Below are 18,578 nucleotides of genomic sequence, written 5' to 3'. Positions count from 1 at the left end.
AAGGATTTTTCAACCCTTGAGTTTGCTGTTATTCGAGCTGCAGAGAAGTTGGCTCGCAAAGCGGATGGGGTTGCCTTACTGAAGAAGGCTCTTGGAGATGACGGTGGTGCGGCAGGAGGTGCTGGCACCAGTCATACTTGATGGGTGGATTCCGGCCTGTGCGCCGCGTATGGCCCTGAGCGGCCCTGTAATGTTGGTTGTTTGTTTAGACAATTTTATTTTTTGTTTACCTGTTGTGCGTGCGGGTATTTGAACACGTTTGTCGGTGGATATTTTAACGTTGTCTTTTAGTTTATGCGAATTTTGCTATCGTCATAATATGTGCATGTGTAATTACTTTGATTAGGTGTCACGAATGAATGATGGCGCTGACAGGTGATGTTGTGTTAACTACAACGTGTTATTCTGTCGTTTTGATGCGCGCTCTTATTTGTGACTTACGAAGTGATCGAGTTGCAGGTATTATGTTAGCTCAGCTGTGTTCAGCCTTGGGAGCATTACAATGTTTAGTTACCTTGCTATCGATATTTTCGTGTTTATGTGGGCACGAAGTTTTATTTTGGCGTTTTGTAGGCTTTGGTTGTGTTTCTGACCCGGCTGTGCACTTGGTTGTGACGAGCCTTGGAGGTCTACAACGTTTCCTATGGTCGAGCCATTGATGTTTTCGTGTACGCCCAAAGTAATAAATGCAGTTGTGACAAGAAATTTGTATGAAATAAAAGTAGCCAAACACTTCTTGTATTATGGTAAATGTGTTGGCGGTTCGCTCTTTGCGATTACATAGTTGTTTTACATGTAGCACTTTCGAAGTTGCTGAGCGTTCCAGGTTCGTGGAACCTCTTTGTCATTGATGGTGCGTAGTTTGTAGGCTCCCTTGCCGAGTACTGCATCGATGACGTATGGGCCTTCCCATTTGGGGCCAGTTTTCCGGGCTTTTCTGCATTGGAAGCTTCATTGTTTCTGAGGACATAGTCTCCCGGATTGAAAGTGCAGACTCGGACTTTGGTGTTGTAATATTTTTCCAGCTTTGTTTTGTACTTGGCCTCATTGATTGCTGCCATCTCTCCCCGTTCTTCTAGGAGGTCGAGATCAATCCTCCTTTCTTCTTCATTGTTGATTAAATTCATAGAGAGCATTCTTGGAGATCGCAGCCCGATTTCTGCTGGAATGACTGCTTCGGACCCATAGACTAAGCTGAACGGTGTTTCGCCGTTGCTTGTCCTTGGCATTGTCCTATGGGCCCACAATATGCTGGGCAGTTCATCTACCCACCCTCTTCTTTTCTCACCTAGCCTTGTCTTGATACCATCGACGATACTTTTGTTGACTGCCTCTACTTGACCGTTCCCTTGCGGGTGCGCAACCGAAGAGAAGGTGTGTTCGATGTGTAATTCTTTGAACCATCGTTCGAGGTCGTCTGCTGCAAAGTTCGTCCCATTGTCGGTGATGATTCTGAGGGGTAGGCCGAAACGGCATATGATTTGCTCCCATATGAATCTCTTGACAACTGTTGACGTAGTGGATGCAGGTGCCTTTGCTTCTACCCACTTGGTGAAATAGTCGACTGCGACTATTATGAACTTGACTGCCCCTGGTGCTTCCGGGAAGGGACCTACCATGTCTATGCCCCATTGTTGAAAGGGCCATGCAGTTGTGACTGGTACTAGTTGATTTTTGGGGCGCATGGTCTTGGGCGCGTGCCTTTGGCATCCACTGCACTTCCTCAACTCTTTTACAGCGTCTAAATGCATTCCGGGCCAGTAGTACCCGGCTTTCATCACTTTTGCCACCACCATTCGAGGCCCGACATGAATACCACAAATCCCTTCGTGAACTTCCCGAATTAGGTAGTTTGCATCTTCGGCGTCTACGCATCTTAGCAACGGGCCTAGGTATGACTTTCTGTATAAAATTCTGTCGGCCATTTGATAGTGCTCGGCCTTGTATTGGATTTTTCTTGCTTCTGCTTTGTTTTCCGGGAGGGTCCCAGACTGAAGGTACATGATTATTGGGGTCATCCAAGAGGTTGTCCCTGTTTGGACGACGCTTACTTCTCTGAGTGGAACGGATGGGTTGCTCAAAACTTTTATGCGCACATCCTGTAACATTCCTATTTTTATCATGTAAATTATAAGTATGGTTAAATTTATTAACCACTAGTAACTAATAACTAGTTTATTTTTAATATAAATATTCAACCCAAATAGTTTTAAACACTATTTTATAAAGTTGGTTGAAATATTATATTAATTAATTGGCCTGTATATGGGTGACCTTTCTAATAAAATAAAAGTCTATAAAAACTTATATTATTAGACAGGTAACTTATGGGTAGGTTGACCGTAAGAAATATGAAGTTCCTAGATGGGCGTAGGAACCGTATAATAATTAAATTATAAAAATAAATTGTATTTTGAACCTATTCTATTTTTAATGAAACTTAGACCCAATTGTAGATAAAAATGTTCTCATTCTAATGACATATTTATTATTTTGTAAAAAGTTATATTTTATAAGTTATAAGCGTCAAATAAGTAAAGCAGTTAAATTAATTAAAATATATATAATAAATGTACGGTTATAATAAAATAAATAAAATTTAACATTTGATTCTTTGAATTATAAATTTATAATAGTCAGATAAGAACAAAACAAAATAATATAAATTTTAAACTAAAATTTAAGTACACATGTAGGCAATTGTGGCTATGTACGTGCATGGCAAAAATGCCATTTCATTTTGCTTGCTTCTTAAGCTATGAGTTAGACCAACTATAAAAGAGGCAGTAGGCCTTTCAAATCAGATGCCCATTTTCTTCTATCACCTCTCTCTATAAGAAATTTTATATTTTTTTATTAGTAATAATAATAATAAAGCCATGCCTCGTTTTAAGCGTTTTAACTCCCGATCACCGCTACCCTTTCCGATTGATCTGAGCCTCAGGGCTCTGCCCGACTAAGTTGTTGGGATTTGGTCTCGGGACAAGGTTGATTTAGGGGTACTATACTTACCACGAGTGCAATATATATTTTTAATAGCCCAAAAGTTATACCTAAAATTTATACCAGGAAATTTTCTAGTTGAACCCTAAAGTTACAAAGTGGGTCCATTCTCTTTTCTCACTATTTTATTCTCTTTTTGTAATTTACCCAAAACTATTATTTATTATTGTATTCTCATCAAAAGTCATATCTACTGTTTTATTTACTCAATAGGAAATCCTAATTGAGACACCCAAGTAATTCTACACAATCCCTAAAATTTTCAGAATAAACAGAATCAGGTTCAGGGCCCCTAAAACTCAGGGGGGGTATTTCCTACTCAACGATTATCCAAATAAAAAGCTGTCTAAATTGAATTTCGAGATTCCATCGACTCATCAAGGCTAGTCCCACACGCGGCAAGCCTATAGTAATTAGGTGTCCCTTACGGACCGTAAGGGATAATGCTTACGGTCCGTAAGCATGTCCAAATTCGTGTATAAATAGCAGACTTTGGGACTGGAAATTGGGCGATAGAACGACGTTCAAATTCATTTCCTACGTCGAGTTATTTGCTGTTCACTTCACAACACACACAAAATCAATAATTAGTAGAGAGGGGTTCTACTACGATACAGGGTATTAACTCGATCGCTATTACGATTCATTTTCCGACCGATCAATATATCCAATGGATGTTAAAGTGCCACCCACATTAGGGTTATACTTTGTCGTTCGTCGTTAATTCGATGGATGTTTAAGTATCGTACTTTGTCGTTCGTCGTTAAATCGATGGATGTTTAAGTATCGCACTTTGTCGTTCGTTGTGAGAATTTGATCTCGTGAGTTATCGTAATTGTTGTATTAAGTTACCTACCTAGTTCGTATGCACTAGGTTACAAGGCTAAATCAATAGGCTAAGCTCTGCCTGTGTAAATCTGCAATATATCAAGGCTTATCTGTAGACTAAACTTTGGCCGTATGAATCTGCATGATTATAATGTGAGTCATTATCTTTTTATCAAATGTTTTACAATACTCCAAATTATTTTCAGAATTATAAATTACAGTGATTAAGTTTATGTAATCACCAAATTACAGCCAGTATGTGGGGTATTGTGCACATTACTACTGTTTTAATCACATTAGGTGGGCGAACCTAAAAATAAGTGATATACGTCATTCATTGGGGCAGCCAATGGTGATATGACCACAGTCACAGATCCGGTCGAGTGACAAATACTGTGGGTAGTTGGTTGATATCTGAAACATATGTAAAAACTCTTAATACTGTAAATTATAACAAACGAGTCGTTTTAGTAAACTGAATGATTCACTCAGTATTTCCCGCTGACAAAACCTTTTTAAAACGCGTTTAAGGTAATTACAGTAGATTGGAGTAAGGATTGGATCCGGCACTAAAAGACTTCAAGAAGTGGCTTATTTTATTAATTAAATCAAATTAAGAAATATTGTTTTTATTAAAAGCTACATTTGTAACAATGGAATTTATTCCATCTATTTAAATAAAATCCGGTGTTTCTAAACTGATATTTTTCCTAACTCACGGTCCTGATAAAATTTCCCCTGCAATATTTTTCAAAATAACTCACCGGTACCACTGGACTGCTCGCGGCTCCCGATTCCGTCCAGGATGGGGTCGGGGGACGTGACACATCCTTTGCCAGGTGTTGAAAACTTGTTGATGGAAGTTTGCTCAGCGCGTCTGCTGGCTTGTTCTTGCTTCTGTTTATGTGATGCACCTTGTAGGAATAGAAGGTTTGTAACAACGTTTTTGCTTGGCTGAGGTAGAGTACCATTATATCTCCCTTGGCTTCGTACTGGCCGTTGATTTTCCCTGCTACTAGCATGGAGTCCACATGTGCTTCGATGTGTCGGACCCCCATTTTGATTGCCAACCGTAAGCCTGCCAGGAAAGCTTCATACTCGGCTTCGTTGTTTATGCTTTTAAAATCTAGGCATATGGCGTACGTGAATTCGTGTTTGTCGGGGCTTACCAGCCTTAGCCCTGCGCCTGCTCCGTTTTTGTTAGACGCGCCGTAGGTGTATAACAGCCATGGTTCCTCTGTTTGCTTTTTCTCAGCTTTTTCCGTTGCTTTAGATTCTCTATCTTTGTCATCTGGAACTTCTGTCATAAAATCTGCCAAAACATGGCCTTTGATTGATGGTCGTGGTCTGAAAACCACATTGTGACCTCCCAGTTCTATCGCCCATTTGGCTAGTCTTCCTGATATTTCTGGCCTTGCGAGGATGTTGCCAATGTTGTAGTTTGTTAGCACATGGATGACATGATTGGCAAAGTATCTGCGCAGCCGTCTTGAAGCGTGAATCAGTGCAAGGACTAGCTTCTCCATGATGGCATACCGGGTTTCTGGATCGGTCAAGGTTCGTGACACATAGTAGACTGGTGTCTGGATACCTTGAAGATCGACAAGTAACACTGCTCCGACTGCCCTATCGGAAGCTGATAGGTAAAGTACCAGAGGTTCTCCTTTGTTTGGTGCGGTTAGTGTTGGCAGTTTGATGAGGCAATCTTTCATCTCGCGAAACGCACTCTCTGCTTCCGGAGTCCACTGAAACTGGCTCTTCTTCATACAATTGCGCAAGGTTTTGATGAACGGAAAGGATTTTGCAGCATGGTTAGCTAGGAAACGATTGATTGCGGCTAATCGTCCCGCTAATTTTGCATGTCTTTGATGTTTGATGGGGAAGGCATCCTTTCAATGGCTTGGACTTTTTCTGGATTCACCTTAAAGCCATTTTTTGTGACGATGAAGCCTAAGAACTTCCCTTCTTCCATACCGAACGAGCACTTTGCTGGATTCAGTTTGATGCTTACGCTGCGCAGCGTGTTGAAAGTCTTTTGGATGTTAGCCAGCATCGTGCCTTCTTCTTTGCTCATAATCACCAAATCATCCATATACACTTCTATGTACTTGCCGATGGTGTCGCTGAATGTTTCGTTCATCAATCTTTGGTAGGTCGCGCCTGCATTCTTTAGGCCGAAAGGCATCTTCGTGTAACAGTACAGCTCTGTCGGCGTGCGGAATGCGGTTTTATCTTCATATTGGACAGCCATTTGAACCTGGTGATATCCCTTGTAGCAGTCAAGAAAACATTTCCACCTGAATGTTGCCAGAGAATCAAATTTTTCGTCTATGTCTGGTAAGGCGTAGCAGTCGCGTGGACATGCCTTGTTTAGATCTTTGTAGTCGACACACATTCTCCAGCTGCCATTTGGTTTCTTTACCATCACTGGGCTTGCCACCCATGTTTGGTACCTGACTTCTCTAATAATGCCTGCATTTAGCAATTCCAGTACTTGCTCTTTCATGGCTTCGTGCTTTATATCGCCCAAATGGCGTTTGGCGTGTACCACCGGCTTTGCTTCTTCTGAGACATTTAAATGATGTTCTAATATATGCCGTGGAACACCAACCATATCAGCTGGTGTCCAGGCGTACACGTCCATGTTTTCGTGCAACAACTTCTTGAGCGCCGCGCGTGTTAAATCGGACATTGCAGGTCCTAGGGTAACTGTTTGTTCTAGGTATGTGCTGCTTAGTACCCATTTCTCTGCTTCTACGTGCGGTGCTGGTTTGCTTGTTTTCGCAGGCCTGATCTCGTCTGTTGCTAAGACTTCTTTGCTCGCGTATATCAGTGCAATGCCTGTTTCTGTGGGGAATCCAATGGCTGAATGTGGTGCAGAGCATATCATACTGAAGTCTCCTTGGGATTCTCTTCTCAGGAGGATGTCGTGTCTTGAGTGTGCTGGTAACACCATAAATGTGACCTCTTCTGTTCTTGAATTTCTTCCGTCCGACAGTAACATCGGGAATGATATCTGTCCCAGGGGAAAGACGGGTTCGTTGCAGAAACCAGTTAGTGGATAATCAACTGGCTCCAAGCGCGCCTTGTCCTCCTGGTCAAATTGATTGAAGCATTGTTCGTATATGATATCCGCGGTGCTCCCCGGGTCGATGAAGATGTAGTCTGTCTGGTAGTGGCCAATCACACCTGGAATGACTATCGGTCGTTTTTCCCTCGGGCCTCCTCTAACAACTGGAAAAAATAACTTGCTTCTCGCGCCATGAATCGTCCTGCGTGCGCTTGTTATAATTTTTTCTTGGTCTTCGTGGACCTCCTTGCACCATGTGAGTTTCCAGCTTTCTGAGCTTTTTGTTATCTGGACCTTCATCTCTTCTTTGTATTTGGCGGTAGTCGCGCTTTCCGCCTTTTACCAAGTGAGTGAGCTTTCCATCTCTCAGGGCCATTTCGATTTCTTGCTTTAAACTGAAGCAATCGTCGGTTAGGTGGCCCGTATCCTTGTGAAATTCGCAGAAAAGATTAGGATCTTGACCCCTCTTGTTGCGCATCTGTAGGGGTGGTTTGAACTGGTGATTTTCGGTGGCTAAGACTTCGGAAGGGGTTTTTGTCAGTGGTGTCCACTGTTTTTCCCTATTTTCTCGTTTTACTTCCTTTCGGTGAGCTATTTGGTTGATTGTGTGGCGCGCATCTTCCCTTGTTGGGCTTCTTTCCCTATGGCCGGAAGCCTTCCATGGCTGACTTCTGCCTCTTCGGTTATGTCGGTCATTGTGGTTATGTGCGCGTTGACGGTGGTCGTCACCGATCAATTGTCTATCGGTCTGCGCAATGGTTTTTGCCGCCTCTATAAAGGTTTCCCAATCTTTGGGTCCTCCGTCTCGCCCTTTTATTCTTTTGACTAAATCATCACACTTGACCGCCCTCATGAAATGCGTGCGCATCATCTTTTCTGGTAAGTCTCCGATTTCTAAACATTCTTTGTTATACCTTGTAATGAAGTCTTCCACGCCTTCGTGATCTTTTCTCCATATGTTTAAACAATCGCCGGGATCTCTGGCTTGTCTTCGCTGCTGAGAGAAGTGTGCTAAGAACTTTTCTCGGAAGTCAATCCACGACTTGATTTTTCCTGCTGGTAGGCTGTCGAACCATATGCGCGCTGCGCCGATGAATGTTTGAGCGAACAGGTGACACCAAGTTGGCAAGTTCCATCCACTTGTTGCTCCTGCGCCATTAAAAACTTGGAGGTGATCATCTGGGTCCGTCAACCCGTTGTATTTACCCACGTTGTGTGGTAATTTCGTTTTGTCGATGGCGGCGCAAGCGATTTCTCTGATGAATTTTGAATTTTCGGCCATGTCATCAGGACGATAGCTCAAGGTGTAATCATGCTCTGCTTTTGGGTTGTACCCCGCGCGCTTGGACGGCTTGTATGCTTCGTGTTCCGGATGGAGTCTGCTAAACACTGTGGTCTCACCTTTATATGTTGGATTGTCCTCTTCTTCATCCCATTCTGTATTCATATTGCGCGCGCCCAAACGAGCTTGGATCGGCCTTCTTTGCAAGTTGGAGTGCTGTACAAAGTTGCTTTCTGTTTCGCAGTAAGTGTCGCGCGTGTCATGCGCGCTTGGTCTTTTGACATGTTGCACTGGTCCCTTCTCCGGACGTAGGTTCCACGCGTTAGTCTGCTGAGTTGTGTGTGTACTCAGAGACCTTGGTTGCGGGGTTACAAATGCTGACTGGTTAGCTTGTGCTTGGAGCAAAGCTTGCTGTGCGCTGAGCTGCGTATAAATGAGGTTTATGGACGCCATCTGTTCGGCATACCAGAAAGCCAGAGTTTTTCCTTCGGGTAGCCCTAAAAGTGCAGAATAATTGAGTTGTGCTTGTTCCGATGGAGCTGAGGGGCCGGCTCCATGGCTTAGTGTCTGCATTGGTGGAGGTGTTTGGTGCAACACCCCCGTGGGAGTTTGGAATGTGGCTCCGTTTGTGGTTTGAGTGATTATCCTGGCTGGAGTTTGGAAAGTGGGTCCAGTTGTGGTTTGCCTAACAACCCTGGACGCACTTCCAAAGATAGGAGGAAAATCGTTGTTCAGCTGTCCCTCTTGGATGGTTTCGTTCCTTTGACCCCTTTGGACGTGTGCTGTGTCCGAAACGAGTTCGAAGGAAGAAACTTCTCCATCGACTGTGTGTGAGGGATTTTGTTCAGCCATTTTTTACGAGTGTTTTTCAAGAAAGAAAAGAGATGAGATTGGTTTTGCAAAAAACGGATGGCGCCAATGATGAAACACCGATTAACACTAGGCTAACCGATGGGGTTATTTCGTCTATGGGTTCAATCTCTTTCCTTACTCGTGACAATGGCTCGAGACCTGCAAAACAGTAAACACCGTCAGTCTCGTTAAGAGGGGGAGAAAGGGGATTTCCCTCTTAACCAGGCTCCGGCGTGAGAATAAGTACTGTTCTGAGAGGAATAAAATAGTGTGTGTATAGAGTGAAGGCAGAGTGTAAAGATCCTGAACCTGAATGATGAAGGGTCCTATTTATAGCCGGAGGGTAAAGGAGGGAGGAGCAGCTGTGCCAGCTGTGGGGTGTGCACCAGCTGTCCGACCAAGGGGAATATCCTCTTGGTCTGCTCTGTTGTGGCCGGTGTAGTGGTACACATGGCGCGCTTGCATTCGCCCATGCTGGAAACCTTGTACTGATGTCGTCAGTTCTGCCCCCTGGTTTGTCGCAGGCCTACGTGGCGTCCTGCGAGTGGTGACACGTGTTGTCCTTTATGTCTGGTAGAGCATCTTTGGTGCCACCTGCGGATCTTCCAGAAGTTTCTAGAAGCTTCTGGATTGTTTCGCTGATGTGGTCGCCAAGTATGCTAAAAAGATGGTGTGGTCCCTGCTATGTAGGCAGGGAAATTGGGACCACACCTCTTCACAGCCCAAAAAATCTTGAAAACCCATGACTCTTTGTCCGCTATTCGACCCAATTTGACAATACCAAACATATTGTTGTATGGTTGCAAGGACATATCATTTTCTCCTTGTAGATACATAAGTGAGTCCGGACCACTTTTGAAGGCCGGACGAACGTATACCCACTAGGGGACCGAATACTCAAAAAGGTCTTGATGATGACAAATAGGTCTGGCCCTTCACCCAATAAAAGGACGCACATCCTAAAATGTGTCCATCCGAATGACATCATCTAAAAACCAACTAGTATATATACACTCTCCAAGTACACCTCAAGTACGATTTTCTGAACCTTCGTCCTCATTCTCTCTCTAAACAACCCGGCTTCAGCCCAGCTTCAGCCCTTTAACTCTCCTCAGCCCAATAACCAGCCACAAGCGGTCCAATTAGCCCAGTTAACATGTGACAAACAAACATATTAGAAACGTTAACTGTTATTATAAAAGTGGTAGTAGAAATAATATACGAGTGTAAGGTATTAAATTTTAATGTTAAATCCTTTGCTGATTTCATAAAACGTATCGGAATGAACAAAAAAAGCTTCATCGAAAAGAGAATGAGCTAAAGCGAAAGCCACGACAATAATCAAAGTAGTTCCATATTTCTTGTGCAGTTGAGTTTTCATGTCTGAAAACCGCTTTTCTTTGTCTTTTGTGTTTGATTTATTTGTGATTAGTTGCTTTTTTAACATTTTTAACAGTCCTTGAAGAAGATTGTGGTTCTACTGTTGATATTAGTGCATTATTTGATTCACTTACAACAAACATAGTATATATGGCGGCGCTTGGGAAGACAAGTGATGTGTTAGAACTCAAAACATTAATAGAGAAGTTCTTTGATATGTTTACTTTTTTTAGTGTTGGGAGTTATGTTCCATGGTTGTCATGGGTAGATCGGGTTACTGGTTTAGTGGGACGTGCTGAAACAGTTGCTAAAGAATTTTATGCGTTTCTTAAAGGTGTTATCGAAGAACATGTAACGAAGACAGGAGGAGGGGGGGGGGGTGCTAAAACTAATGAAGGCCAAGACTTCGTTGATATCTTACTAAACGTCCAGAAAGATGGAACAACGGGCTTTACCTTTCAAAGAGATACTGTCAAAGCTATAATCATGGTACGAGCTTTTCTCATCATACTGCTATATATGTATCATTATTTTAGATAATCATATGGTGGATGTATCCACCCCCCCCAAAGTATCTACACACCCCCTAACCCTAAATAACCCTCATTGCCCAATGCGCCTCAAACTGGCCTCACCCATACGCCCCTCATTGCCCAATACATTTGAAAACTATTTACACACCCCTACGATCTAATTAATGCCAATCATTGGGTGTCAGCCAATGATTACCAATGATAGGGGTGTGTGAAACTTTATTTTGATAGGGTATTTGTATGAGGAAGTTGTGAAATATTAAGAAAATTAAATTTGTATGAGGAAGTTGTGAAAAATTAATTTTTTTAATTAGTATTATAAAACGTCAACATTTTTTTAATTAGTGTTATAAAACTTCTACATTTTTTTTATCAAGTGTTAGTATAAAACGTCAACATTTTTTTTAATTAGTATTATAAAAGTTCTACATTTTTTTATTAAGTGTTATTATAAAACGTCAAATTCTTCATAATCCATAACGCAAATGTAAGTGAACATTCTTTGATAAAATAACACAAAACACAACACTTTCATACAAAATGTAATACAATACATAGCCGAAACCCTAAACCCTACACACTAAATCTCTAACTATTACATATTATTACTTAGATTCACACGAACCCGTTGTGTATCTGAATCACGTTCTCAAACAAACCGTGAAATCGAACAGTTTCTTCGTACAACTGTGGCTAATGGAAATGCATGAAAAATATGATGAAGAAGTTGATTCTCGATTTGATGAACCTGTTATTATGACAAACCCTTCATCAATTGAGATTTTAAATACAAGGCAATGTCACCGGCATCTACCGACGCCCGGTAGTTCTGTGACCACCATATACCATCACGCGTCTGAACCGGCTTTTAAACCGGACGGAATCTACGAAGAAACTATTCGATTTCACGGTTTGTTTGAGAACTTGATTCAGATACACAACGGTCTCTTTGCTTCGTCCACTAGAACTATTTGTGTATGCATTCTTTTGGTAGTTAAACATACACAAATAGTTCTAGTGGATGAAGCAAAGAGACCGTTGTGTAGGGGTGAGCAAATTAACCACCATAACCGACAACCGAACCATAACCGACATAACCGAACCACTAATAACCGATAACCAATATAACCAATGGTTATGGTTATGAAACTTTGTATAACCGCTCAATCGGTTATGGTTATGGTTATGAAGCTTTGGTTAACCGAATATAACCGATACCGAACCGAAGTTGTGATGTTAACTTTATATAATAGATTTGTGTTTTACAAAACCATATAGAGGGTTTTTACTAAGATAAAAGTATGTTAGTAACAAAATGATCTTGATGTAGATGTCATTCATTTTGATGAAGAACTAAGGTGTTATGGTCATAATTGTTTTTGTTTGAGAATTACCTTATTAAAAAGAACTCTAAATCGGTAGTTTAACCAAAAAGTTTTGTGTTCGTTATCTTATAAAACAGGCTCAAGCTAAGTTCAAATCGTGCACAACCCTATTTTATTTCAAACCTTGCTTGGTTACGTAACCGAAATTAACCAAAACCGAACCATAACCGACTTCATAACCGATTAACCATAACCGAAGTTTGGTTATGATTATGGTTACCAAAACTCCATAACCGAACTAGAGGTTATGGTTATGTTTCATAGTAAAAACCGACCCAAACCGACCCATGCACACCCCTACCCATGCACACCCCTACCGTTGTGTATCTGAATCAGGTTCTCAAACAAACCGTGAAATCGAACAGTTTCTTCTTAGATTCCGTCCGGTTTAAAAGCCGGTTCAGACGCGTGATGGTATATGGTGGTCACGGAACTACCGGGCGTCGGTAGATGCCGGTGACGGAACTATCGCGCATCGGCATATGCTATCAAGAGTGCACCCGGAATCGACAATATGAGAGTTCTGTGCTATTTGCACGGTAACATCTGAGAATGTCGGAGTTCCGGGTGACTTAGCAATTAATGTTGGATGATGCATCCCCCACCGCCAAGCACCTCACCCTAGACCGAAGTCCCGGCGCATGAATCTGAAATATGAACGCAGTGCACTTCTCCATAAGGATTACGCTACCACCACCGTCAAAACACCGACTTTCGATATCCTGTTAATAAAAATACAATTTAGCATTAGACTCGGCATTCGAAAATATATTGTAAAAATTAAAAAAAAACAAAACACCACCACAGCTGACCCACCACCTCCAACACCACAGCCGACCCACCACCACCACCACCCCAGTCGACCCACCCCCACCACCACCCCAGCCGACCCACCACCACCACCACCACCCCAGCTGACCCACCCCCACCACTACCACCACCACCACAATCACAACCACAACCCCAACACAACCTCAACACCACCACCACCACCACCACCACCACCACCACCACAACTCCAACCCCAACACCACCACCCCCCACCACCACCACCACAACCCCAACACCACCACCACCACCACCACAACCCCAACCCCAACCCCAACCCCAACACCACCACAAACCGCCAAAATAAAACCACAAAAAAACAAGGGTAAACAAACCTTGAATATTCCAACCATATAGACCGATACGAGAGCAAAAACTATGCGAGAGACGCGTGTGGTCCTCTTCCGGATTGTCATCGTGTGGTCCAGAACTCGTTCAAAAAAATAACTTTTGTATTTGGATATGTACTTGTTCTCGGTTAAACTAAAAAAGGAAGTGAAACTGAACTTCAATGAGACCCGTATGGGTCGATGAGAGGCATATGCAAGTGGAGTGTCATAAATGTCCTGTCAACTTTTCAGAAAAGGTAGGTGGATATGGGTCTCATCGGGCTATACGAGGCATATGGGCTGAAAAGTTGTCAGGATCCGTGCCCACCATACGCGCGTATAGGAGTTGTTTGTTAACGCGTATGAAGTGTATAAAGGATATACTATAACCAATTTATCAGCTCCTGTACAGGAGGATAAACTGGTTAAGGCTTGTGTGTTCTATGCGAGTTGTGCGAGTTCGAATCCCGGGGGAGGCCTGTCCGATACAGAAGGACCCCTCCCTTTTATATTTGACATTTTTTATTATTCATTTATTTATATTAAAATTAATTCCTTTTATTAAAAAAAAAACAGATTTCATTTTTAGTTTGAGTCAACAATTTTAAATCCCTTTAAAACAATAATAATAATAAATTTTAACAATAATAATAATAATAACAATAAATAATAATAATAATAATAATAACAATAATAAATAATAACAATAATAATAATAATAATAATAAATAATAATAATAATAACAATAATAATAATAAATAATAACAATAATAATAATAATAATAATAAATAACAACAACAACAACAATAATAATAATAATAAATAATAACAATAATAATAATATTAATAACAATAATAAATAATAACAAAAAGCCTAATAATAATAAACAATAACAACAATAAATAATAATAATAATAATAAATAATAATAATAATAATAACAATAAATAATAATAATAATAACAATAATCTATCTCTTATATTAAAGCAAAATAATGTTGACTTTTTGACCTTGATGTGGCAATGCTCTTTGGCTAGAGAATTGATTTTTGAGCGCCATTTATCTCAATTATCTCAATTCTCATTCAATTTATATATGCGTCTCCTTCCTCAGACGCCACTTCCTTCCACAATACGATTCACAAACCCTAATTCATCAATCGGCGCTCTTTTCCTCCCTAGGTTTCTTCCTTTACCAGTTTGTTCTTCATTAATCGCCGCTCTTTTCCTCCCAGCAGTTCCTCCATAACAACGATCCTTACTCGAATTCATCTCGATTTGTTCTCCTATTCTGATGTTTGGCATCCAGGTAACAATCGTTGTATCATTTATTTTGAATATGCGATCTTAATTCCATGTTCTGTTTGGAACCCTAATTTCATGTTGTTATTGTACGATTATCTCAATCCCTTAGAACCCTAACTTACATCTCACAGTCTATGTTAGATGACACGTATTTTAACATGTATGTTGTAGATTTGTTAGCTTTGTTCTGTTTTCATCCCTTCATTGGCAATGCGTTTTAGGTAACGGATTTTGCGTTTTCTCTGGGTGTTGTCGATCTCTGCTTCCTGATTTATACAGGTATGGTTGGTCTCTTTTATGCATTATCCCTTTATTAGGTGGTAGTTTTTTTACTTTTATGATCTCAATCCCTTGATCTCTATTACAGAACAACCCGATTTCAGGGTTTTAGGGTTTAGTTTAATGCTTTTTTAAGTGTTTCAATATGTTGATATATTATGATGTTGTGCTTTCCGGATTGTAATGTTTTAGGGTTTTAGTTTTTAAAATGATTAATTGATATGTTTAAACTCCAACATGTTTAAGAATAAATTTCATTGTCGTTATTACAGGTAAACTGATTTTGTATTGTGTTGACAAGAACATTTTATGTTATAAGAGAGAGAAAGAGACGTGTTAAGAATCTCTGAGCCACCACAACTAACATCGAAATTGTTGGCGAACTCTGTCTCATCCAGTAAGTGAGGATAAACGATGCCCGCAATGGTGGCTGCATTACAGTTCCTACGATGATGATGATGTTTATGGGCTGAATGTTTGAGGCTTATTTGAGCGTTGTAATCATAAGAAGAATCAGGCCCCACTGCTTCGGTGTCATATCCGCCGTATCTTCTTTCTTTGCCACCTTTTGGTAATATTGTTTCGCCAATTTGTTGAATTAGGTCATTTATTTTTTCATATGACGGGTATGCAGTTTGTTTTGTGATTAAAGTAGATTGGTAATACTGTTCAGTTAGTGTTTTTTTGTGTTTCATTCCAAATATTTTCTTATTTTGCTTCAGGGCTACACGAATGTTGCAAATCTTTATTTTGAGATAGCCTATAGCAGCTAATAAATGCAATGCTTTCCATAGCCAGTGCAAGGTGCATTAGTTTTTCTTTCTTAAATTTCATACGTTTGGGCTTTATTTCTCTACTCTTATATTGCTAATTTTTTTCCCTTCGTGTAATAGTCTCTTTGGCAGGTAATTAAGCATGTTTTTATACAAGCTTATCTTAGTGGAATTATTGTATACCTTTCTACTCATGATTTCAAGAAAGCAATGTTGCAACTACTGTTATCGGTAAGTTTACTTTTTATGTCTATAAACTTATGTATCAATTATTTTAGTGGTTGGGTAGCTTGGTTATTTCAATTATTTTAGAGGCGGTTTCGTTTGAAGCTGATCGTCTTTTTACGGGTCGGGATAGGCTTTGTTGGACAACCCTGAAGAACTTCTAATAATTATTGTGTTATTTTCTTGACTAACACAAATTAGTGTCTATTTTGACAATCATATATTTGCGTAATATAGATATGGTTATATGGTTTTTAATATAAAACCATTACTTGCATAAAGGTCCTGATTTATGTTTACCGGGTCAAACAAATAAAATCAACTAATTAGTCGAACGTGTATCCAAATACATAAACCCTCTCAGATAAATTTATTTGGTTGAAAATAGATTATTCTTAGTAATAGTATATTTCTAATAAGTATATTCTAACACATTTGTTATTCATAAGATTAAAAATGTAGCCAATAAAGTTTTGCAAGTTATCATCAATAAAATTTATCCGTTATCTAATTTGTTCATCCCTATTTATAGATGATTAATTTTATTGAAATGTAATAATGAAATATTGATTTGTGTTTGCTTGGAGTGAAGAGCAACCATTAATATAGACAAATTCTTGAAGCAAGTGATATTTTGGATTGTTGATTCGCATGGTCAATTCTTTGATATTGAGAATATTGTTTGCTATGGATTGCGAGTTGAAGGAAGAGATAGTGTACGGACCATGAGAGCTGAATATCATCAAATTAAGTATGTTCATCTATATTTTCTATCCGTCAAAGGTGGTAAAATCGACAGACCATACATATTGGGTATCATTAAAGTTGGTAAATATATGATACGTGCCAAAACGGGTTGAGTTAGGTTGGCCTAAAACACTTTTTGCCCAAAAATTTACTATCTTTTAATAATATTAGGCCGCAGTTTCATTTTCCCGTTTTGACCCATTAGTGATAAAATATGATCTTGAATCGATCCGTACATTAAACACCTCAGATGGGCACCTTTGTATCAAATCGATAACAACCGCCCATTTTAGTCATTTTTGTAAGTCCACTAATCATCATTTTGATATGTTAGATATGTTGGGTTGCACCATGGCTCATGCTACTTGGAATATCTAAACTTTTTAGGCATCGTCAAGGCAACGTTATTTTGATGTCATGGTTTGTATGGCTCAACTATATGGTTCAACGTTATTCTTTAACACCAAGTTGGCTTTGTTTTACTATGATGTATAATACTCATTCAAAAATGCTGACATTGTTTACTATGATGTAATAATACTCATATAAAATCACACAATCCGCATTTGACGTTACACTCTTTGGTTTTAACGAGTCTAAAATTTAGTTTGAGAAAAGTAGTATCTATATATTATACTTACATACTTATTAACATTTTGTTTTTGTGCAGTTCGCTGTTGTTGGAGTGCATTCTGCCAAGTCTGATAATTATTGGGCTGGTTGTCAGGCTTTTTGTGCCCAGTAATAGTCCGATAGTTAATTGTTGTTGGGTTTCCTTGGAGTTGGTGTTTGTGGATTTGACACCGGGTATGGAAAAAACGAGAATTGACCATATCTGGGTCGGGTTCGGGTATTGACTTGAAGCGCCCCTTTGAGCGTGCGTCACTTAAGGAATTTTTTTATATGCCGATAGATTGTCAAGATTTTAGGATTGTTAGCATTCTTATAAAGGGCTTTTTAGTTTTACCGTTCTTTGTTAGAAGGAAAGAAAGTGAAGTAATAAATAAGTTATATTTTTTCCTTTATTATCTCTATAGAAGCTACCGAGTTGAAAAAAATGTCATTGGGATCTCAATCCTAAACTTAGCCTGATAAGAAGGTAAGAATTAACTTTATGTTATAATATGTGCTAATTTTCCTGTTGATTGGTAATTATTTGTTTTATTGTATTACTAATCATGCGGTTAATGTACCTTTGCAGCCTTCTGTTGAGTCAGGGACAATGGGAATAGTGCAAGTCAACCTGTTAATCGGTCTCTTACCGCTTTGATCCCGGATGTTATGGATCCAGCTCTTGCTTATTTTCCCCATGGTTATGCTTCTTCTACATATTACTACGAAGGTAATTTTATGGAAATTTAAATTATTGAAAGCTAAAACATGTTATTGTATAATGCTATTAAAAATTGGGCAACAAAAGTTTTAGAATTTGATCAAGAAACGTCGGTTTTTGAGCAAAAGAAAGAAGAAGCTTGCAGTTTGTCACATGATCAACAAATAGAAATTGCAGCTGTTCATCCCAAAGAAGAACCTTCTCTAGGACTCGAATACTCTAAAGATAACGGATTTTCTGCTGAACTTTTAAACATTGGATCTATAGCTTTCGGAAAACTTTGGTGCAATAAGCAGGCGATATTCCCAAAAGGTGTTGTGGTTTCTTAATCTGTTTTTATTTTTTTTAAAATTAGGTAGATGTGGTAACATTCATGGGTTGGATAACGTACTTTATGGGTCAGGTTGACCTGATTCTTTTTTTG

General features: G+C 39.8%; 1 protein-coding gene and 1 pseudogene across 1 annotated transcript; one reads left to right on the top strand and one right to left on the bottom strand.

The window, feature by feature from the left end:
- Positions 1-789: 789 nt before the first annotated feature.
- LOC110887837 lies at positions 790-5,597 on the bottom strand. Its single transcript, XM_022135404.1, has 3 exons — positions 4,800-5,597; positions 1,273-2,099; positions 790-937 (listed from the first exon to the last, which is right to left on the bottom strand). The coding sequence occupies exons 1-3, from the start codon at positions 5,595-5,597 to the stop codon at positions 790-792; spliced, it is 1,773 nt and encodes a 590-aa protein (XP_021991096.1).
- Positions 5,598-8,716: 3,119 nt separating this feature from the next.
- The window catches only part of LOC110887843, a 51,075-nt pseudogene continuing 41,213 nt past the window's right edge, over positions 8,717-18,578 (top strand).

Source organism: Helianthus annuus, chromosome 2, assembly GCF_002127325.2.
Source record: "Helianthus annuus cultivar XRQ/B chromosome 2, HanXRQr2.0-SUNRISE, whole genome shotgun sequence".
Lineage (NCBI taxonomy): Eukaryota > Viridiplantae > Streptophyta > Magnoliopsida > Asterales > Asteraceae > Helianthus > Helianthus annuus.
Note: the sequence above shows the minus strand (reverse complement) of the source record. Positions and strands in the feature narration are given on the sequence as shown.

What these genes read in the sequence shown, in the direction of transcription:
- LOC110887837 (XM_022135404.1), bottom strand. Translation starts at nt 5,597, where the DNA reads ATGAAGAAGAGCCAGTTTCAGTGGACTCCGGAAGCAGAGAGTGCGTTT. An exon ending in AAGCCAAGGGAGATATAATG is followed by an intron (nt 2,100 to 4,799) that starts GTACTCTACCTC and finishes GGAATGTTACAG; the next exon opens with GATGTGCGCATAAAAGTTTT. An exon ending in CTAGGTGAGAAAAGAAGAGG is followed by an intron (nt 938 to 1,272) that starts GTGGGTAGATGA and finishes CTTCCAATGCAG; the next exon opens with AAAAGCCCGGAAAACTGGCC.